The sequence below is a fragment of the Canis lupus genome, chromosome 9 (genome assembly GCF_048164855.1).
Source record: "Canis lupus baileyi chromosome 9, mCanLup2.hap1, whole genome shotgun sequence".
NCBI lineage: Eukaryota > Metazoa > Chordata > Mammalia > Carnivora > Canidae > Canis > Canis lupus.
Window position 1 is genome coordinate 75,928,295 of NC_132846.1, and position 22,073 is coordinate 75,950,367.

At 40.7% G+C, this 22,073-nt stretch overlaps 1 gene segment (V, D, J or C); it reads left to right on the top strand.

Annotated features, from left to right (window-relative positions):
- Positions 1-4,194: 4,194 nt before the first annotated feature.
- LOC140639539 (immunoglobulin heavy variable 3-74-like) lies at positions 4,195-7,093 on the top strand. The segment is given in 3 exon segments: positions 4,195-4,310; positions 4,414-4,724; positions 7,010-7,093. Coding segments are annotated over 3 exon segments (441 nt in total).
- Positions 7,094-22,073: the final 14,980 nt, after the last annotated feature.

Below are 22,073 nucleotides of genomic sequence, written 5' to 3' on the forward strand. Positions count from 1 at the left end.
AATGTGAACAGGTGCGGCCACTCTGAAAAACCGAGTAGAGTTTCCTCAAAGAGTTAAAAATAGATCTGCCATAAGACCCAGCAATTGCACTGCTGAGGATTTTCCACAAAGATACAGATGCAGTGAAACACCGGGCCACGTGCACCCCGATGTTCATAGCAGCAATTTCTAAAATAGCCAAACTGTGGAAGGAGCCTCGGTGTTCATCAACAGATGAATGGATAAAGAAGATGTGGTCTATGTATACAATGGAATATTACTCGGCCATCAGCGAGGAGGAATACTCACCATTTGCCTCAACATAAGTGGAACTGGAGGGTAATATGCTGAGTGAAGTAGGTCAATCACAGAGGACAAACATTATACGGTTTCATTCATTCGGGTAATATAAAAATTGTGTAAAGGATTATAGAGGAAATCAGGGAAAATAAGTGGGAATAATTAGAGAGGGTGACAAAACACGAGAGACTCCTAACTCTAGGAAATGAAAAAGAAGTAGTGGGAGGGGAAGTAGGTTCTTGGGACTCGAATCTCCAAAGGGAAGTAAAACAAAGTCAAAATAACTCTATGGATTACATCAAGGGAGGAGCTGTCGTACAGCTATGGAAACACTCAACATTATTAAAAGGCAACCTAACGAATGGGAAAAGTTAGGGACGCTGGTGGATCTTGAGCATCTATTTTTGGCTCAGGGAATGAGCCCAGGGCCCTGGGATTGAGACCAACATCAGGCTCCCTGTGGGGAATCCACTTCTCCCTCTGCCTATGTCTCTGCATCTCTGTCTCTCATGAATAAATAAATAGCATCTTCCAAAAAAATGAATGGGAGAAGATATTTGCAAGTCTTTTTTTAAATTTATTTTTTATTGGTGTTCAATTTACTAACATACAGAATAATCCCCAGTGCCCGTCACCCATTCACTCCCACCCCCCGCCCTCCTCCCCTTCCAACACCCCTAGTTCGTTTCCCAGAGTTAGCAGTCTTTACGTTCTGTCTCCCTTTCTGATATTTCCCACACATTTCTTCTCCCTTCCCTTATATTCCCTTTCACTATTATTTAAATTCCCCAAATGAATGAGAACATATAATGTTTGTCCTTCTCCGACTGACTTACTTCACTCAGCATAATACCCTCCAGTTCCATCCACGTTGAAGCAAATGGTGGGTATTTGTCATTTCTAATAGCTGAGTAATATTCCATTGTATACATAAACCACATCTTCTTTATCCATTCATCTTTCGTTGGACACCGAGGCTCCTTCCACAGTTTGGCTATTGCGGCCATTGCTGCTATAAACATTGGGGGTGCAGGTGTCCCGGCGTTTCATTGCATTTGTATCTTTGGAGTAAATCCACAACAGTGCAATTGCTGGGTCGTAGCGCAGGTATATTTTTAACTCTTTGAGGAACCTCCACACAGTTTTCCAGAGTGGCTGCACCAGTTCACATTCCCACCAACAGTGTAAGAGGGTTCCCTTTTCTCCGCATCCTCTCCAACATTTGTTGTTTCCTGCCTTGTTAATTTGTCCCATTCTCACTGGTGTGAGGTGGTATCTCATTGTGGTTTTGATTTGTATTTCCCTGATGGCAAGTGATGCAGAGCATTTTCTCATATGCATGTTGGCCATGTCTATGTCTTCCTCTGTGAGATTTCTGTTCATGTCTTTTGCCCATTTCATGATTGGATTGTTTGTTTCTTTGGTGTTGAGTTTAATAAGTTGTTTATAGATCTTGGAAACTAGCCCTTTATCTGATATGTCATTTGCAAATATCTTCTCTCATTCTGTAGGTTGTCTTTGAGTTTTGTTGACTGTATCCTTTGCTGTGCAAAAGCTTCTTATCTTGATGAAGTCCCAATAGTTCATTTTTGCTTTTGTTTCTTTTGCCTTCGTGGATGTATCTTGCAAGAAGTTACTATGGCCGAGTTCAAAAAGGGTGCTGCCTGTGTTCTTCTCTAGGATTTTGATGGAATCTTGTCTCACATTTAGATCTTTCATCCATTTTGAGTTTATCTTTGTGTATGGTGCAAGAGAGTGGTCTAGTTTCATTCTTCTGCATGTTGATGTCCAATTTTCCCAGCACCATTTATTGAAGAGACTGTCTTTCTTCCAGTGGATAGTCTTTCCTCCTTTATAGAATATTAGTTGACCATAAAGTTCAGGGTCAACTTCTGGATTCTCTATTCTGTTCCACTGATCTATGTGTCTGTTTTTGTGCCAGTACCACACTGTCTTGATGCCCACAGCTTTGTAGTACAACCTGAAATCTGGCATTGTGATGCCCCCAGATATGGTTTTCTTTTTCAAAATTCCCCTGGCTATTCGGGGTCTTTTCTGATTCCACACAAATCTTAAAATAATTTGTTCTAACTCTCTGAAGAAAGTCCATGGTATTTTGATAGGGATTGCATTAAACTTGTATATTGCCCTGGGTAATATTGACATTTTCACAATGTTAATTCTGCCAATCCATGAGCATGGAATATTTTTCCATCTCTTTGTGTCTTCCTCAATTTCTTTCAGAAGTGTTCTATAGTTTTGAGGGTATAGATCCTTTACCTCTTTGGTTAGGTGTATTCCTAGGTATCTTATGCTTTTGGGTGCAATTGTAAATGGGATTGACTCCTTAATTTCTCTTTCTTCAGTCTCTTTGTTAGTGTATAGAAATGCCACTGATTTCTGGGCATTGATTTTGTATCCTGCCATGCTACCGAATTGCTGTATGAGTTCTAGCAATCTTGGGGTGGAAACTTTTGGGTTTTCTATGTAGAGTATCATGTCATCGGCGAAGAGGGAGAGTTTGACTTCTTCTTTGCCAATTTGAATGCCTTTAATGTCTTTTTGTTGTCTGATTGCTGAGGCTAGGACTTCCAGTATTATGTTGAACAGCAGAGGTGAGAGTGGACATCCCTGTCTTGTTCCTGATCCTAGGGGAAAGGCTCCCAGTGCTTCCCCATTGAGAATGATATTTGCTGTGGGCTTTTCGTAGATGGCTTTGAAGACGTTGAGGAATGTTCCCTCTATCCCTACACTCTGAAGAGTTTTGATCAGGAATGGATGCTGAATTTGTCAAATGCTTTCCCTGCATCTAATGAGAGGATCATATGGTTCTTGGTTTTTCTCTTGCTGATATGATGAATCACATTGATTGTTTTACAGGTGTTGAACCAGCCTTTGCAAGTCTATCTTTAGATTAAGGGTTCCAAATTTGACAAATTATCAAAATAAACCAAAAAGTGAAATCTACAATCAGAAATGGGCAGAAGACATGAAGACACACCCTTTCCTGGTATGAGTTGCTGACTCTCACCTTATATTAGGTAGGTCCTCCACATGCAAAATGAAATCTATTGTCTCCTCCAGGTCAGCCTTATATCAACTGCATGATTAGACCAGACAATGAATCCAAAAAAAAACAGAGGAAAATATTTCTGCCCCAGACTGAAGGATCTAAAAGAAAACCTGGCAAGAAAACTACATAAATGAAATGAAAAGTGGTAAACTGGAAAGTAATTTGTTTGCCTATGACAATGTCTTAGTAGAGTCAATGAGTAAAAACCTCACATAAAAATTGGAAGAGGAGATCGCTGGGTGGCTCAGGGGCTTGGCGCCTGCCTTAGACCTGTGGAGTGATCCTGGAAACCTGGGATTGAGTCCCATGTTGGGCTCCCTGCTTGGAGCCTGCTACTCCTCTGCCTATGTCTCTGCCTCTCTCTTTCTGTGTCTCTCATGAGTAAATAAATAAAATCTTTTTTAAAAGTGGGAGAAATAATGAATGAGCTGAGGAAAAAATCAGGATATAAAATAAGCAAAAAAAAAGATATGTTTCTACAAACTAATAACAAATTACCTATACAAAATTAACAAAATAATCCGCCATGCACTGGCACGAAAAATAAATATTTAGGATTAAAATTTACTAAAGAGATAAAATATTCTATGGAAATGACCTACATTGATGACAGCCTTTTGAAACTGCATCCTGAAATGCAAAGATAACTCTGCTTACACATTAGAACTTCATATAGTCATAGTGCCATCTACACAAATTGCTAGAGAATTGTGGCGCAACACTTGTGTTGACTTTTAAAGACTCGAATGTAAGCCTGGAGCTGGTTATATAGTCAGAGGATATGCAAATAGGGCCTCATCTTCACTGATTATACCAGCCCAGCCTTGACCCTGCAGCTGGGAAAGGAGCCCCAGCCCCAGGATCTCCAGGTGATCCCATTCAGTGATCAAGACAGAAGACAGACACCTAACCATGGAGACTGTGCTCAGCTGGATTTTCCTTGTCGCTATTTTAAAAGGTAATTCATGGAGAACCAGAAACCCTGAGTCTGTGAGTGGACATGAGTGAGAGAAACAGGGGATGTGGGACCATTTTCTGACCAGGATGTCTTGTGTCTGCAGGTGTCCAGGGTGAGGTGCAGCTGGTGGAGTCTGGGGGAGACCTGGTGAAGCCTGGGGGGTCCTTGAGACTCTCCTGTGTGGCCTCTGGTTTCACCTTCAGTAGCAACGACATGGACTGGGTCCGCCAGGCTCCAGGGAAGGGGCTGCAGTGGCTCACACGGATTAGCAATGATGGAAGGAGCACAGGCTACGCAGATGCTGTGAAGGGCCGATTCACCATCTCCAGAGACAACGCCAAGAACACGCTGTATCTGCAGATGAACAGCCTGAGAGCTGAGGACACAGCCGTGTATTACTGTGCGAAGGACACAGTGAGGCGACCTCAGTGTTTGCCCAGACACAAACCTCCCTGTAGAAGGGGATCAGGACCAACAGGGGATGCTCAGTACTCACCACTTCCGTCTTGAAGGCCCAGAAGCAGGTGCACATGGAGATTGTGGGCAGGTTTCCCATCAGGGTTTGGGCTTCCTCTCCAAGGAGTATTTTCCCCCAGGGAGTCTCTACTGGGCATAGGAATCTGTGTTTATGTATTCAGTCTCTAACTTACAAAATTTTTTTGTCATAGAAAGAAATATGCCAACGTCCAAAAATGACAGTTTCTCCCTCTTTGCTTAATCCTTAAGCAGTTTCTGATTTGGAAACTTTTTTGGTTTTAGTCAACAACTATTCTTACATGGGTAAGGGCAGAACTGCTTAAGTGTTCTTACTACTGTCCCGAAATACCAGTTAATTATCCATATCTCCATGTACTGTAACTTCTCCTTTATAAGGGGAGACCCAGCTGTATACATGGTACATGAAATAACCACCCAGCTCAATGTGCTAAGATTTTATTTTCTTTTATTTTGTATATTTGTTTTTGGAGTTTTATTAGCCAACATATAGCATAACACCCAGTGCTCATCCCATCAAGTACCCACCTAAGTGCCCGTCACCCAGTGACCCCCACTGCCCGCCCACCTCCCTTCCACTACCCCTTGTTTGCTTCCCAGAGTTAGGAGTCTCATGTTATGTCTCCTAACCTGACATTTACCACTCATTTCCCCCCTTTCTACTTTATTCCCTTTCTCTATTTTTTATATTCCCTAAATGAATGAGACTGTATAATGTTTCTCCTCCTCTGATTGAGTTATTTCACCCAGCATAATACCCTCCAGTCCTATCCACATTGAAGTAAAAGGTGGGTATTTTTCGGTTCAAATGTGCAAGGATTTTAGAAACAACATAAAGTACATGCTGGTGATGACATTACATAGGGCTCGAAAATCAAAAGGAGACAAGAAGGATTGGAGGTTTGACCTCAGTCTTCAACCGCACTGACAGAATCAATATTAGCATCAACCTGGGAAAGCAAGGGACGCCAAGAAGTACGTTGTGAGGGTGTGTAGTCTGAAGAGCCCCCCCCCATACACACACACAGACAGGAGAGTGCAAACCTTTTTCACCATCATCCGGTCTGTTGAGAGCAGGGCAGACCTCTCAGCAAGTCATAAGTGCTTGGATTTGGGAAGGACACTGGCTCAGGGTGTGTGTTGTGGGTCAGTGGTGGAGATGAGGTCCTGCTCCAGGAGGGGCTTGTGTGGAGTCAGTGTCCCACCTGCTTCAATGGAGGAAATTCAAAGTCTCCTGCTGGATATCCCATAGGTGAGGCAGGAGGAGAAGATGGAATACTGGTGATCACAGGAGTTAGCAGTGACACTCAAAGATATGGTGAGATGACAGATTCCACTAAACTATTATGAAAAATGAGAGAACAAAAGTGGAGGAGGACCTTCCACCAGCAGGGAATAACTCATGGATCCTTCAGGTGTGGATATCAGCTCACTGTATGTGACCTCTACCATCCCCATGTTGGTACTTAGTGCCCTTGTGATGGGAGAAGAGGTTGGCCCTTAGGGGAGCACTTAGGTCAGGAGATGCAGCCTCATCATGGGATCAGGGCCTTTATACACCAGGACTGGGAAAGCTCCCTGCCCTCGGCCCCATGTGAGGTGACAGGAAATGATGGGCTGGGATGTGGGCGCTCTTCAGATACCACATCTACCTGCACCTGAACCTCAGACCTACCAGACTCCAGAGTTTTGAGAATGAGTGTTTGTTGTTTAATCCACCCAGTCTGATGCGGTGACATCACGCAGACACACTAAAACAGGGACTCACCTCTTATTTGTTCTTTACAACCTGGTCCCAGTAGAACTGTCAGGTTAGGAAAAAACAGCGTAGGAAATCCACACCTAGATCACTGTCCTCAGCCACTGTCCATGTCCCTGTGCTTAGTAGTTGTGCATCACGTTGATGCCACACATTCTTCCTACAACCCTGGGGATCTGGAGAACCATTAGTATCCTAGGATTCTTCCCTCTTTACTACCAGGGTACCTTTAAGCCAGCACATCCCCATGGAAGCAGACATATAAAGTTCAGATTATCCTGTCTGCTGCTCATAATACTATAGAGGATATAGCTAGATCAACCTCGCTCCTGTCATCATCACCACAGCTATATCTCTCAATGACAATGTCCACACCTCCTACATACAAAAGGTGGTCAATTTTCTATGAGTTTTTGCAGTTTCTATACAGTTTTTGTTCTCTCAGGCCTCTGAGGGTGATCAGAATGATTTAATAACTGTCATGTTCCAGGAAGGAGACAAGCTCACAGACCCTGATCCAGCATCTTAAGTCCTCCCTGCCAATGCTGTTAGAGCAAAGACAGTGTGGAGAATTCCCTCTGCTTTATATGCTGAAGATCAAATTGCAATTCTGGAATTTTATGTCAAAATCACCTAAATTTATTTCCTTCTTAACTCTTATCTCAATCCTGTGGATTCATTTGTGTTTGAGTATATGTTGTACAATTATTATATTATTTTTCAGTAAGTAATGGTGACATATGTGGTCCATGCACATAATCTCACTAATGAATGACATAGAGAGGAAAGCACCTCTTAACATGTGACACGGGCTTTGTGCAGGATGTCGGGCATCCTCCACAAGGACAAGAATTGTGGGAATATTATTATCACAACTCTTTCTTAATGCCATTGAGGTAATGTACTTCGGATGGAGTGGGAAGCTGGCATTCTCCGTGATGTACAGGATCCCCTTAGGGACAGAAACTGCTAGATCTGGAGACAGAATAGTAGTCCTGTCTCATTTGGCAGGGTCAAAAGGATTAACCTGAGAAACCCAAAATTGAGGTGGATCAGAGCAGCAAATTGGAATTGAGTTCCTTAATATTGGCATTTTCTCTAAGTCTCTGTCTCCCTCTGTTTGTACAAAAGTTAATTATAGTTCCTGCTCCAGAATAACAGCTCTATGATAAAGAGTTCACATAGGGTGCTGGGTCTGGGTTCAGAGAGTGTCTGTGGTGTGTGCTGCATGCACTGTGCTCTCCTCTTTTGGCTGCTATTTCCTTCAAGCCAGATGTCTCCACAGGGTCTCCTTGCCTACGGTGGGCAGTGTGTGGTCCCTGGCCAAGATGTGGTGGTGAGTTTTTTAAGGGGTGCACTCTGCTCTGCTTGCTAAATGAGCCCTGATACCACCTCCACTAGACCTGAGGCTCTGCTGAATTCTCTGGTTAGGAGATGTGGGTGGGCAAGGGTGCAGTCATTCTGGGAAACCATATGGTGTGACATCAAATAAGTAATAGTAGACCTACCTTATGATCCAGCAAATGCACTACTGGGCATTTACTCTAAGAATACAAAAGTAATAGGATGCCTGGGTGGCTCAGCAGTTGAGCGCACGCCTTCAGCTCAGGTCATGTTACCAGGGGATTGACTCTCATATCAGGCTCCTGGGAGAAGCCTGTTTTTCACTCTTTGTCACCGTCTCTTTGTGTCTAACATGAATAAATAAATAAAATCATTAAAACAAAAAGTATTCTGGGACATCTGGGTGGGTCAGTGGTTGAGCGTCTGCCTTTGGCTCATGGCATAATCCCAGAGTCCGGGGATCGATTCCCACATCGGGCTTCCTGCATTTATTCTGTTCTCCCTCTGCCTTTGTCTCTGCCTCTGTATGTGTGTGTGTCTTTCTCATGTATAAATAAATAAAATCCTCAAAAAATAAAAGAAAAAAGAATACAAAAATACAAATTCAAAGGGATACATGCACCTGGATTTTTTTTAATTTTTTTATTTATTTATGATAGTCACAAAGAGAGAGAGAGAGGCAGAGACATAGGCAGAGGGAGAAGCAGGCTCCATGCACCGGGAGCCCGACGTGAGATTCAATCCCGGGTCTCCAGGATCGCGCCCTGGGCCAAAGGCAGGCACTAAACCACTGCGCCACCCAGGGATCCCCTGCACCTGGATTTTTACAGCAGCATTATGTACATTAGCCAAACTATTAAAACTATTCATACATGGAATGAAATCTAATCCATTTGTAGCTATGTTGATGGAGGAAGCAAGTATAATGTCAGGTGAAGTGAGTCCGTCAAAGAAAGACAATCGTATGATTTCAGTCATATATTGAATTTAAGAAAGAAAAAGAATATGGGCAAAGGGGAATAAAGTCGATATGTAGACCAAGTAATAGCCCCTTCATTACAGAGTACAAGCTGATGTTTATCACATGGGAGGTAAGTGGGGTATGGGTGACCTGTCAGATGGGGACTAGGGAGTGTATTATTGTGTAGGACACATTGTGAGATCCCACATTCTGGGAGTGTCAGAAAACCTGGTGAGAGGAGAGCTGTGGGGGAGGGCTGAGGAGGTGACAGGGACAGGGTTTCTCTTGACTTCCTCACACCAATGAGTCAGGGGTATGGGACAAAGATAATGCTCTGTGTGCACACCAATCTCTCTAGGACGGTTTGAAGCAACAGCAACAATGAAAGAATGATACAGGTTAAACACTTTGCATCAAGAAAAAATGTATTACTTTTTCTGGGGGAATATTTGCAATCTCTATATGGACAGAAAGAGAGAATGTCCCTTGAGGCATCATCTGGGAAGAATTGGGAGGTGTCAGGCTTCAGAGTCTGGATAGTAGATATGTCATTAATGATCTTGGAATATCTCCTTCTTTTTTTGAAATGTGAAAACGTGCTTGGGGTAAAGAAATGATGAGAATCCCATGGTTTGCCACTTTTACTTCCAGGATCCATAAGGTGCTGTCTGTGTACATGTCTAGGTATGGTCACACAGTGATGTCTTGATTTGTCTCTCCAAATATTTATAAAGAGGTAAGTCTGATGCCAGAGGATTGGTCTTTCTTTTCATTATTGTATGGTCACTCTTATTGGATTTGTGTTTCCATATGATTATGGGTATTTTCTATTTAAAAAAACAACAACAACAACAACAAAGAAACAACAACAACTAGTATTTTGATTCATTTAAGTGACACTAAAATTATGAGAATGGAAAACGGAAATAGTGACTAAAGAAATACAAATAAGGAGATTTAAATAGTATATTGAAAAGACAAATGAAATTTAAAACTCATAGGTAGTCTAGGAAAATATGTGAGCCTGAAATAATACATTTAGATTTCAAAGTGAAGAAAGTACTGACACTAAAGAAAACAAAAAGTCCATGAAAATTTGGGCAGCCTGGGTGGCTCAGTGATTTAGCGCTGCCTTCAGCCAAGGATGTGATCCTTGAGTCCGGGGATCGAGTTCAGCATCAGGCTCCCTGCATAGAGCCTGCTTCTCCCTCTGACTGTGTCTCTGCTTCTGTCTCTCTCTCTCTCTCTCTCTATGTATGTGTTTCTCATGAATAAATAAATAAAATCTTTTAAAAAGCCCATTAAAAAATACAAAGATGATACTACAGCACATATTGAATAACCAAGGCAAATTATAAAATTTCTAGAATTACCAATCCACTAAAAGTTTTCATAAAGTAATAAAACATAAGCAAAACAAATCTAATAAGACAAATGAATGTGTAATCTAAAAGCTATTGTCTCAAAAAAAGACCAATAAAATAAAATAAAATAAAAAAGAACAAACCAAAAAGAAAAAAAATCCAGTATCAGATGGATTTTTCTATGAATTCTACCAAACATTTTCAGAAGAATTAAGGCCAAAACATCTGAACCTATTCTAAAATAATGAGAGTGAAACATGCCCAGATTAGCTTAAGGTGGCCAGGATGACTCTGACAACAAAGCAAGGCAAAGACCCCATAAGAAGGTACTAAAGGTAGTATCTCAGATGCACATAAATGCAAAATCCTGGCATCCTGAATGCAACAGCACATGGAGAGGATCACACAGGAGGACCCAGAGGAAATCAGCCCTGCGGTGCAAGGATCCTTCAATATGCCCAGATTATAACTGGGATCCCCTGAATTAGCAGAGTGAAGAATTAGATGTACATGATCCTTTCCTATGATGCCTAAAACAATTTGGCAAAAGCCATTACACTTTATCCTCAAAACGTCTTAAAAATCGAGGCAGAAGATATTGAGTCGAGAGAATAGTGGCAATTTCCAAAACACACACACCAATACCATATTCAACAGTGAAAAACTGAAGCCTTCCTCTCAAGTCAGGAGCCACACAAGGATATGCATTCTCCCCATGATTATTCAACATGGTATCATGAAGGAGAGTAAACTTGACACAGCATATATGTCAGCTGGTCCCCTGGGTTACTGTGAGGAAATGCCACTTTAAAACCCCCAGGGGTCAGACATGGTGAGCCACATATATCCCATTTATATCCCCTTGTTGGCAGGAAATAAATCTTCTTCCGAATGTTTCCTTCCTGTACCAGGAGGGAACAACCAGCCTCAGCACCAGAACAGGGAACACAGGGCTCAGAATGCTGTACAAACAAGTCTTGTCCGTTTCTCAATAATTCACTGACTCAAAAAACTTTGTGGCTTTAACTTTCCACAAATATAAGGTCTTGTTGTCTTAGAGGTATGTGAGCCATCTACTTGGGTCTTTGTCTTGGTGTCATATTCTAGGTAGCTCATGCACAGGCAAAATGAAATACTTTACTCCCAAGATCTGTCTAATGTCTACAGAGTTGTATGTCCAAAGAACTCAGGAAAATAGAAGAAAGATATTTTCACCACAAAAATGGGAATAACTACCCTGGAAATAAAGGTAATGAAAAATTAAAAGATTTATAAATTAGTAGGTAAAGAAAAAAATATATTATCCATATGACATGATCTGCTACAAGGGCAAATGTTTGAACCTCCACAAACAAATGTTTAGAATTAATTAACTATTTCAAGAATGTTCAGGGGATAAAATAAAAATAGTAAATAAAGCTATATTTTAACACAATAACACAAATCACTTAAAAGGAAATTAACAAAATATTGCATTGACATTGTGATTAAATATAATGGGATCAAATATCGGGATGTAGTTAAAATACTACATACTAAAAACTCTCAACAATAATGAGAGATTTTTAAATAGATGCAATGAAAATTCTGTTCACAGAGTAGAACATTTCATATTCTCACAAGATATGAAACAGGGTTGAATGCAGATATAATGCAATCCCTGTTTATAACTAGTAAAGAATCAAATCTAAGTCTGGAGATGACTATTTAGTCATAGGACGTGCAAATAAGGCCCTCCCTCCACAGATTAAACCAGTTCCAGGATGCTCAGGTGACCCCATACAGGGATCAGGACAGAATACAGACAACTCACCATGGAGTCTGTGCTCAGCTGGGTTTTCATTGTTGCTATTTTAAAAGGTAATTCAGGGATCCCTGGGTGGCACAGCAGTTTGGCGCCTGCCTTTGGCCTAGGGCATGATCCTGGAGACCCAGGATCGAATCCCACGTCGGGCTCCCGGTGCATGGAGCCTGCTTCTCCCTCTGCCTATGTTTCTGCCTCTCTCTCTCTCTCTCTCTGACTATCATAAATAAATAAAAATAAAAATAAAAAAAATAAAAGGTAATTCATGGAAGACAAGAGACCTTGAGTTTGTGAGTGAGAAACAGGGGATGTGGGACAGTTTCCTGACCAAGATGTGTTGTGTCTGCAGGTGTCCAGGGTGAGGTGCAGCTGGTGGAGTCTGGGGGAGACCTCATGAAGCCTGGGGGGTCCCTGAGACTCTCCTGTGTGGCCGCTGGATTCACCTTCAGTAGCTACAGCATGAGCTGGGTCCACCAGGCTCCCGGGAAGGGGATTCAGTGGGTCGCATGGATTTAAGCTAGTGGAAATAGCACAAGCTACACAGATGCTGTGAAGGGCCGATTCACCATCTCCAGAGAACGCCAAGAACACACTGTTTCTGCAGATGAACAGCCTGAGAGCTGAGGACAAGGCCATGTATTACTGTGCGAGGGACACAGAGAGGGGACCTCAGTGTGAGCCCAGACACAAACCTCCCTGTAGAAGGGGATCAGGAACACCAGGGTGTGCACACTCCTCACTACTTCTGTCTTGAAGGAGCAGATGCAAGTGGAGGTTCTGGGCAGGTTTCTTGTCAGGGTCTGGAATTCCTCTCCATAGAGTATTTTCCTGCAGGGAGCATCTCTGGACCAGGAATATCTGTTTAACTATACAGTGTCTGATTCAGAAATTTAGTTTATATAGGAAAACAGCTAGTTTACATGCGCAAAGAGCTGCTTACACTTATTTATGATTCTCCCTAAAAATGAATAATATACAAATACCTCCATGTTCCCCAACTTCTAGAGGAATCAACAATCAAACATGAAAAATATGTGACGTCCTGAAAATTAGGAAGAATCACAGAGAAGCAACAAACTTATGATATGGTAGTAGAGGTAGACTAGGAAATCACTCAGAATTTCAAGTTGAATTAGTCCTCTCCCTATGGTCATCAGCTGATTCTTAAAGACATCTGTATACTGTGTCCAATCAGGGACCAGAAGATTCTAATGGATCCAGGAAGAACCTCAGGATGAGGAACTGGATTGGGAGAGCCTTTTCTCTGCAGGAAATATATCATTGATACCTTAGGTGCTGATATCAGCTCACAGTGAGTGACCGAACTTCCCCATCTAGAACTAACACCCATGTGATGGGGTTGGAGGTAGGGATTTAGGGGAGAACTTGTCAGGAGTTTCAGCCCCATGATGGTATCAGGGTCCTTATACACCCAGTCCTGACGCCATGCAAGGTGACTGGGAAAGGGCGCCTTAGGATGTGGGCGCTCCCCAGACACCAGATCTGTTGGCATCTGGACCTCAGACTTCCCAGATTCTAGAACTGTGGGAATGGGTATCTGTTGTTTATTCCCCCTGTTCCTATGATGTTCCAGGAGGGGCACAGGCTAAGATTTTAGTGACACATGAACCCAAACAATGATGCTCTGAAATTCTTGCTGCATTTGTTGTGATAAGTCCCTGATAACTTCTGTCCATGAGGTGATAACTTCCGTCCATGAGGTGTGATAAGTCCCTGATAACTTCTGTCCATGAGGTGAAGGGTGGATTTCACACTTGTTCCCTCCTACAGAAAGGATGAACCAGTGGACAATCCTAGGACTCTGTGAACAAGACCCAGCAGACACACGGAGGGAGAACCTTCACATATGGAGCAGGGGACTGGGAGATTGTGGAACTCTACTGTGAGGAAGATTATTTATCATCATTTCCAGAGGAGGGAGATGTGCTGACCCTGTGGGACCTGAGTCTGAGCATCACCATCCAGATGCAGCTATTCTGGTGGCTGTGAGGTTCAGGACAGCAGTTCCCTTGCTGCTTTCAGGATTCCTTCCTTGTCTGCGTATTCTGTGAGTTTGATATTGAAATGCCTTGGAGATTATCAAATTTATTGAATTTCATGGGAGTATGTGTGCTTCCTGGATTTTAAGGTCTGTGTCCTTCCTGATTAGGGAGTTTTCTGGCTATATTTTGATCGAATAACCTGGAACATTTTCTCTCTCTTCATTTTGTGGGACTCCAATGATAAAAATATTACTGTTTTCATAAGCCACTGAATTCCCTAAGTCTACCTTTAGGTCCATGAGCTTTTATCCCCTCTTCTTGTCAGTCATTGTTATCCACCATGTTATCTTCTATATCCCCAGTGTTTTCTTTCATGTGTCCTTTTTTTCCTGCATATGGGACAGCATGTAGGTAATAGCATTTTTACTTTGGGGCAGCAAAGGGTTTTTTTTGTTTGTTTGTTTTTGTTTTATCTATAGGGTAAGTGATTTTTTTTAATTTATTTTTTATTGGTGTTCAATTTACTAACATACAGAATAACCCCCAGTGCCCATCACCCATTCACTCCCACCCCCCGCCCTCCTCCCCTTCTACCACCCCAAGACAATTTTATTTTATTTTTTTATTTTTTTTTATTTTTTAGATTTTATTTATTTATTCATGATAGTCACACAGAGAGAGACAGAGAGGCAGAGACACAGGCAGAGGGAGAAACAGGCTCCATGCAGGGAGCCCGACGTGGGATTCGATCCCGGGTCTCCAGGATCGCGCCCCGGGCCAAAGGCAGGCGCCAAACCGCTGCGCCACCCAGGGATCCCTCAAGACAATTTTAATGTGATGAAAATCAGAATTTCAAAATAGAATGTGTTGTACATTTTTTGTTATGAGATGCACACAGATGTTTTCCAATAAGCCTTGCTCATATTTCACTGTTTTATATATATATTTACCAACATACAGAATAACCTCCAGCGCCCTTCACCCAATCACTCCCACCCCCTGCCCTCCTCCCCTTCTACCACTCCTAGTTCGTTTCCCAGAGTTAGCAGTCTTCACATTATGTCTCCCTTTATGTATACAATGGAACACACTCATTTCTAAGGAATTCCAAGGCTTCTGTGAAATCATGTAGGCTCCAGCAGTGTCTGTGGGGGCACGATCTTCTCTGTGGTTTAGGGGGATGATGTCCTTATTGAAGCAGCTCTCTGAGAGGTCCCAGAAAGGAGTATTTGTTCTGCAACATCCTCCACATTTTATTGCTTCAAAGGATGTGTGAGTTTAAGTCCAATTTGTCAATATATAGTATAATTCTCAGGTTTCATCATTTTATGTGTCCTCCTCAAAGACAGTAGTCCAGTTACTGCATGTGACTCAAAAACTACAGGTATATGTTGGCAAATTGAATTAGAAAGAGAAAAAAAAGTAAAATAATTCCATCACCACTACACACAATAGAGAGGGATTTTTTGGTATATTATTATTGGAATTTGTTTTGCCGACACACAGTATAACATCCAGTTTTCATCCCGTCAATTGCCTGACCTCTCAGTGCCCATCACCTAGTCAGCCCATCCCCCTGCCCAATTCCCCTTCCACTCCTCCTCGTTCATTTCCCAGATTTAGGAGTCTCTCAGGTTCTATCACCCTCTCTGATATTTACCACTCATTTTCTCTCATTTCCCCTACAATTTCTTTCACTATTTTTTATATTCTCCGTATGAGTGAAACCATATATTGTTCGTCCTTCTCTGATGTACTTACTTCACTCAGCATAATACTCTCTTGCCATTGGGCGCCCTGCAGATCAGTGCACCTGTGTCTGCCCCCAGAAGCATCTAGGCCAGTGTGGACTGGGAGACTGCAGTTAGGTTCTAACTGGGATTCAAGAAAGCTAAAACACACTAGGTTATCACTTAGTGTAGAAATTAAGCAAGTTCAGGTGAAAATGAAAAGTGCTCTAAAATGCAGTCTTAACTGTATCCTCTAACAGCTAGGGTAAATGAGTCAGAAGGGAGAAAAGTGACATTGAAGACAAGTTGATGGAAAGGAAGGAAGTTGAGGGAAAGAGAGGAACACAAGTAATGGACCATAAGGAGAAACTCAAGAATCAGCAATGCCATACAAAAAAAAATTAGAATAATTGGTGTGCATGAGAGAAAATAGAGGACAGAATGTATATTTGAGCAAATCATAGAAGACACTCATTTTCAATACGAAGACACATCCAGATTGAACATGAGGGAGTAAAGAGCCATTTATCATGTCAATGGACATCAAGAGGAGCAAGACTTAAATCAGATGAACTAGAACTGAAAACAAAGACTATAAAAAGAGATGAAGAAGGATACTATAACATTAAAGGATACTATATCATTACTTTAGCTAAAAAGATATCTCTCTTTACTAAATATCCACACCATTAACTAAGGAGCAGCCAATACATAAAATAATTAACCAAAACAATAATGTAATGAATGACTACTAATAACTTAAGAGCAGTGTCTGTAATATCCCTCTGACAGCAGGAATGTTTATATACACAGAAGCTCAACAAGGAAACAAGGGTTTTTCACACCATGTCCACAATAGTCAAACTGTGCAAGGAGACTCGGTGTCCAACGACACATGAATGGATAAAGAAGATGTGATCCATATATACAATGGAATATTACTCAGCCATCAGAAGAGATGCATACCCACCATTTGCTTCAACGTGGATGGAACTGGAGGGTATTATGCTGCGTCAAGTAAGTTAATCAGACAAGGTAAATAATAAATTTTAGGATAGAAATCAAGGATAAAGAAATAAAAAATAACAGAATGTAAACAAACCTAGGAGCTGATATTATGAAAATAGTAGTAAGAGTGAGAAACCACTAGACAGACTTGTCAATATAAAACTGAAAGCACTCAAATTGTTAAAATCATGGATGAATGAGGAGAGATCACATCCAACAGCAAGAAATACAATCAATAATATAAATAAATTATAAGCAGTTATAAGCCAAATAATTGGGCAATCTGGAAGAAATGGATGCATTCCTAGGAACATAAAAATCAACCAAAACAAAAACAGGAATGAAAGTAAAAGCTGTACAGAACCATTATCTGGATATGAAAATCAATCATAATTAAAAGTTTTCTGACAAACAAGAGTCCAGGTTCGGATGGTTGCCAAGTGAAACTCAGCAATAAGAATCTATTCTGATTCTTCTGAAACTATGTCAAGTAATAGAAATTGAAGAAAAACTTCCAGACTCATTCTCTGATGTCAGCATTACATTGACCTCCAAAACGAAGACCGTGTAATGAAGGAGAATTAGAGGCTATTATTCTTGATGAAAATGAATGCAAAATTCTCACCAAGTTTCTAATGAATAGGACCAACAGTATATTATTACTGCTATTTACCACGACCAAATGGGATCAATTCCTGGGCTCTAAGGATGGTTCACTGTCAGCAAAACAATCCATGTAAGAACCACGTTAATAAAAAAAGGACAAGTACCATTTAATCCACTCAACTGATGCCCAAAAAGCATTTGACAAAACATATTATTCTGTCTTGATAAAAAAAAATGCTGTGTTGGGATAGGGGAACATATTCTATATCATAAAATCCATCTAAAAATTGATACAAGAGGGAAAATTGAGATATTTTCCCTTAAGCTCAGGAAAATGACAAGGATGTCCACTGTCACAACTGTTCTTCAGCATAGTACTAGAAAACTTAGCCTCAGCAATAAAAAAAAAGGCAGAAAATGCATCAAAATCAGCAAATAAAAAGTCAAATTTCACTCAGCACATGCAAAATCTTTTGGAATTTATAAAAAATATTATATTTATTTATTTATGAGAGACACAGAGAGAAAGAGAGGCAGAGACAAAGGCAGAGGCAGAAGCTGGCTCCATGCAGGGAATCTGACGTGGGACTCGATCCCAGGTCTCCAGGATCACGCCTTGAGCTGATGGCGGCACTAAACCGCTGAGCCACCTGGGCTGCTGTCTTTCATAATTTTGGTACAAAACCCAAAGACTCCTTCAAAAAATTTAGCAAAATCTAACCATATAAAATAGATACAAGGAGGTCAGTGGCATTTCTATAAACTACAAATGAAACCAAAGAAAGAGAAATTAAGGTGTGGATCCCATTTATAATTGCATGAGAAACATCAGATAATGAGGAATAATCTTAACCAAAGAGGGAAAGGATCTATAGTCTAAACCTCCTAGCTCACTTATGAAAGAAATTGAGGAAGACACAAATAGATGGAACACATTCTATTCTAATAGATTGGAAGAATAAATATTGATAAAATGTCTATGCTACCAGGAGCAATATACACATTCAATGTAAACCTTATCAAAACACCGAAAACATTTTTCAAGGAAATGGAATAAACAATCCTAAAACTTGAAAGGAATGAAAATAGATCCTGACTAGGCAAAAGAATGTTGAAAAACTCAAAGCAGAAGGCATCACAATTGCAGCCTCGAAGCTGTGATCATCCAGACGGTATAATAGTGCCAGAAAAGAAGGCACATAGGCGAATGACACAAAATAGAGAACCCAGAAATGGACACACAACTCTATGGTCAAATTATCTTTGACAAAGCACAAAAGACTATTGACTGGAAAAAGAACAATCTCTTCAACAGGTGAGGTTGAGAATATTGGACAGTCACAGTAGAAGAATGAACCTGAGACACATTCTTACACGTGACACAAAGATTAACTCAGAGTAGATGAAAGACCTATTTGTGAAGCAGGAAAACATCAAAATCCTAGAGATTCTGTGACTTCAGCCAGAAAAGCTTCTTGCTACCTGACTCTCTAGAAGAAAGGAAAACAAAACCAAAAATAAGCTATATGGATTCCATCAAGGAAGGAGCTGTTGTACAGCTTTGGAAACACTCAACATAGTTAAGAGGCAATCTGGAGGATGGGAGAAGATATTTGCAAATATATCATCAGTCTAAGGATTTCATTAAAAATCTGTAGCAAAACTATTGAACTAAACAACAACCAAACTAATGAAAAACACAATCAGAAATGCACAGAAGCCATGAATAGACACCCTGTCCTCATATGAAATCCCACCTCACACCATATATTAAGTAGCTCATCCACATGCAAAATAAAATACATTGTCTCCTGTAGGTCTGCCTTATATCAACTGCAAGACTTCCCTGTGTGTCCTCTGTATTCACATTCAGTAGCTACTTTATGAGCTGGGTCCACCAGGATCACACTGTATTTGCAGATGAACAGCCTGAGAGCCAAGGACTCCGCAGTGTATTACTGTGGGAAGAGCACACTGAGGGGACCACAGTGTGAGCACAAAGTCCCCCTGTGGAGGGGGATCAGGACCACCAGGGGGTGCACACTACTCATCACTCTGTCTTGAAGACCCCTGATCAGGTGCAGATGGAGGTTCTGGGAGGGTTTCCTGTCAGGGTCTGGGGCTTCCTCTACACAAAGCAGTTTCCCTCAGGAGCCTCTTTGGACATAGGATTCTGTGGTGACCTATCTAGTCTCCAACTTACAATTTTGTTGTCATAAAAAGAGGAATATATCAAATTACACAAACTACAATGTCTCTTTCATTACGTATTCCTTACTCAGTCTCTGAATTAGGAAATTTGCAAACAACTATTCCTTTTTTGAAAGATTATTTATTTGTTTGTTTGTTTGTTTGTTTATTTGAAACAGAGAGAAATAGAGAGAAAGAGACATAGGCAGAAGGAGAAGCAGGCTCCCCGTGAGAAGCCTGAAGTGATGCTCGATCCCAGGACCTTGCGATCATGACCTGAATCAAAAGCAGACTCTCATTCATTGAACCAAACAGGCATCTTGGTAAGCCACTATTCTTATATGCCCAAAGTCTAATTTGCTTACACTTACTTACCAATGTCCCTAAATACTCATTTATTACACATATCTGCATGTACCTCAACTTCTCCCTTATAAGACTTCCACGTGTATTCATGATGCATGACAGAACCATGCTGCTCACTGGTTAAGGATCTTAGAAACAGTATAAAGTACATGCTGTACATGACGATGCAAAGGGCTCAAGAATCAAATGCAGAGAAAGACCACAGGTAGGACCACGGTCTTGAACCACAGTCATAGAACAATAATAGTGACATCCTGGAGTAGCAAGGACCCCAACAAGTACATGGTGAGAATGTAGTCTGAAGAGCATACACACGAGAGAGTATAAACCTTCATCACCTTCACCATCATGTCAGTTTAGAGCAGAGCAGCCTCTCAGCAAGTCATAAATGCTTGGATGGAGTCCAGGAAGGACACTGGTTCAGGGTGTGTGTAGTGGATCAGTGGGGCCATAAAATGAAACAAAATTAGCATTATTGGGGTTCCAGAGGGAAAATGATGAGAGGTGACAGAAAGTATATTTGAAGAAATATAGAAGAAAATCTTTTAGACACAAAGAGAGATCCAAATGGATGTGAGGGGTAAAGAACCATTTATCATATCAATGTGCTTCAAAAGAAAGTTGGAGTACAACACTTATATCAGACAAATAGACTACCAACTAAACCGTAATAAAAGATTTAGAAGGATACAGTATCATAAAAAAGTCAATACAGAAGTCATCAATTTTAAATATTTGTGTCCCTAAATTTGGAGTAGGCAAGTATATAAACCATTCAACAATAAAATTAAAGAGACTGACTGATAATAATACAACAGTGTGGGAACTTTCACATCCCGCTGATAGCAAGGAAACATCATAAAAGCAGAATCTCAACAAGGGAACAAGTGCTTAGAACAATACACTGGAACAGATGGACTTCAAAGATATATACACAGTGTTGCATCCTAAGGCAGGAGAAAACACATTCTTCTCCAGGGCACATGAAAAATTCTCCAGAATTGATCATATAGAAGGTCACACATCAAGATTCAACTGGTACAGAAAGAGTGAATTTATTCCATGCATATATTCAGACCACAGTGCAATGAAACTAGAAGTGAACCACCATAAAAATACAAAAGGTACATAAATAATGGAGGTAAAGGAACGTCATACTGAAGAGGGAATGTGTCAACCAGGAAGTTAGAGAATTAAAACAATACACGGATTCAATGAAAATGAAAACACAACACTTTCAAAACTTTGGGACACAGCAAAAGTGATCCACAGAAGGGAGGATAGAGCAATACAGTCCTTCCTCAGGGGACAATAAAAGTCTCATAAATAAAAGTAAGGCTTGGACCAAAAGGAGTTGGAGAAAGAACAGCAAAGGATTCCTAAATCCAGGTGAAAGAGGAATAATCAAGAATGGAGAAGAAACCAAGGTTATAAAAAAGGCAGTAGATCAAATCACTCAGGGGATGATTCTTTTAAAGAATAAATAATATTGTAAGCACCCAGACATACTTGTAAAATAAAACAAATAAAAAGGACTGATAATGATAAAATCATTAATAAATAAGGAAAGATCACAACCAACAGCCAAGAAATACAAACAAGTATAAGAAAATATTCTGAACAATTGTATGCCAATGAATTAAGTAATCTAGAAGAAATGGATGCATTCCTAGAAACATAAAAAATATCAAAACTTAATGGAGAGGAAAGGAAGAACAGCACATACCCATATCCAGAAAATAAGAACACAATCATAATTAAAATTCTCTCAACAAACAAAAGTTCAGACGGCTGGTGGGTGATTTCAATAAACATGTAAAGAAAAATTAATACCAGTTCCTTTGAAAATGTTCCAAAACATAGGAATGGAAGAAAATTTTCCAAACCCATTCTCTGATGTCAACATTACCTTGACCCCAAAATCAGGCAATTACTGCACCAACAAGCAGAATTATAGAACAATATTCCTGACCAATGTGGATTCAGAAATTCTCACCAAGTTTCTAGCCAATATAATCCAATTATATACTGAAAGGATTATTCACTATGACCAAATGAGATTTCTTCCTGACCTGCAAGGGTGCTTCAATGCCTAAAAATCAATCAGCATGGCAAACCACATTAATAAAAGAA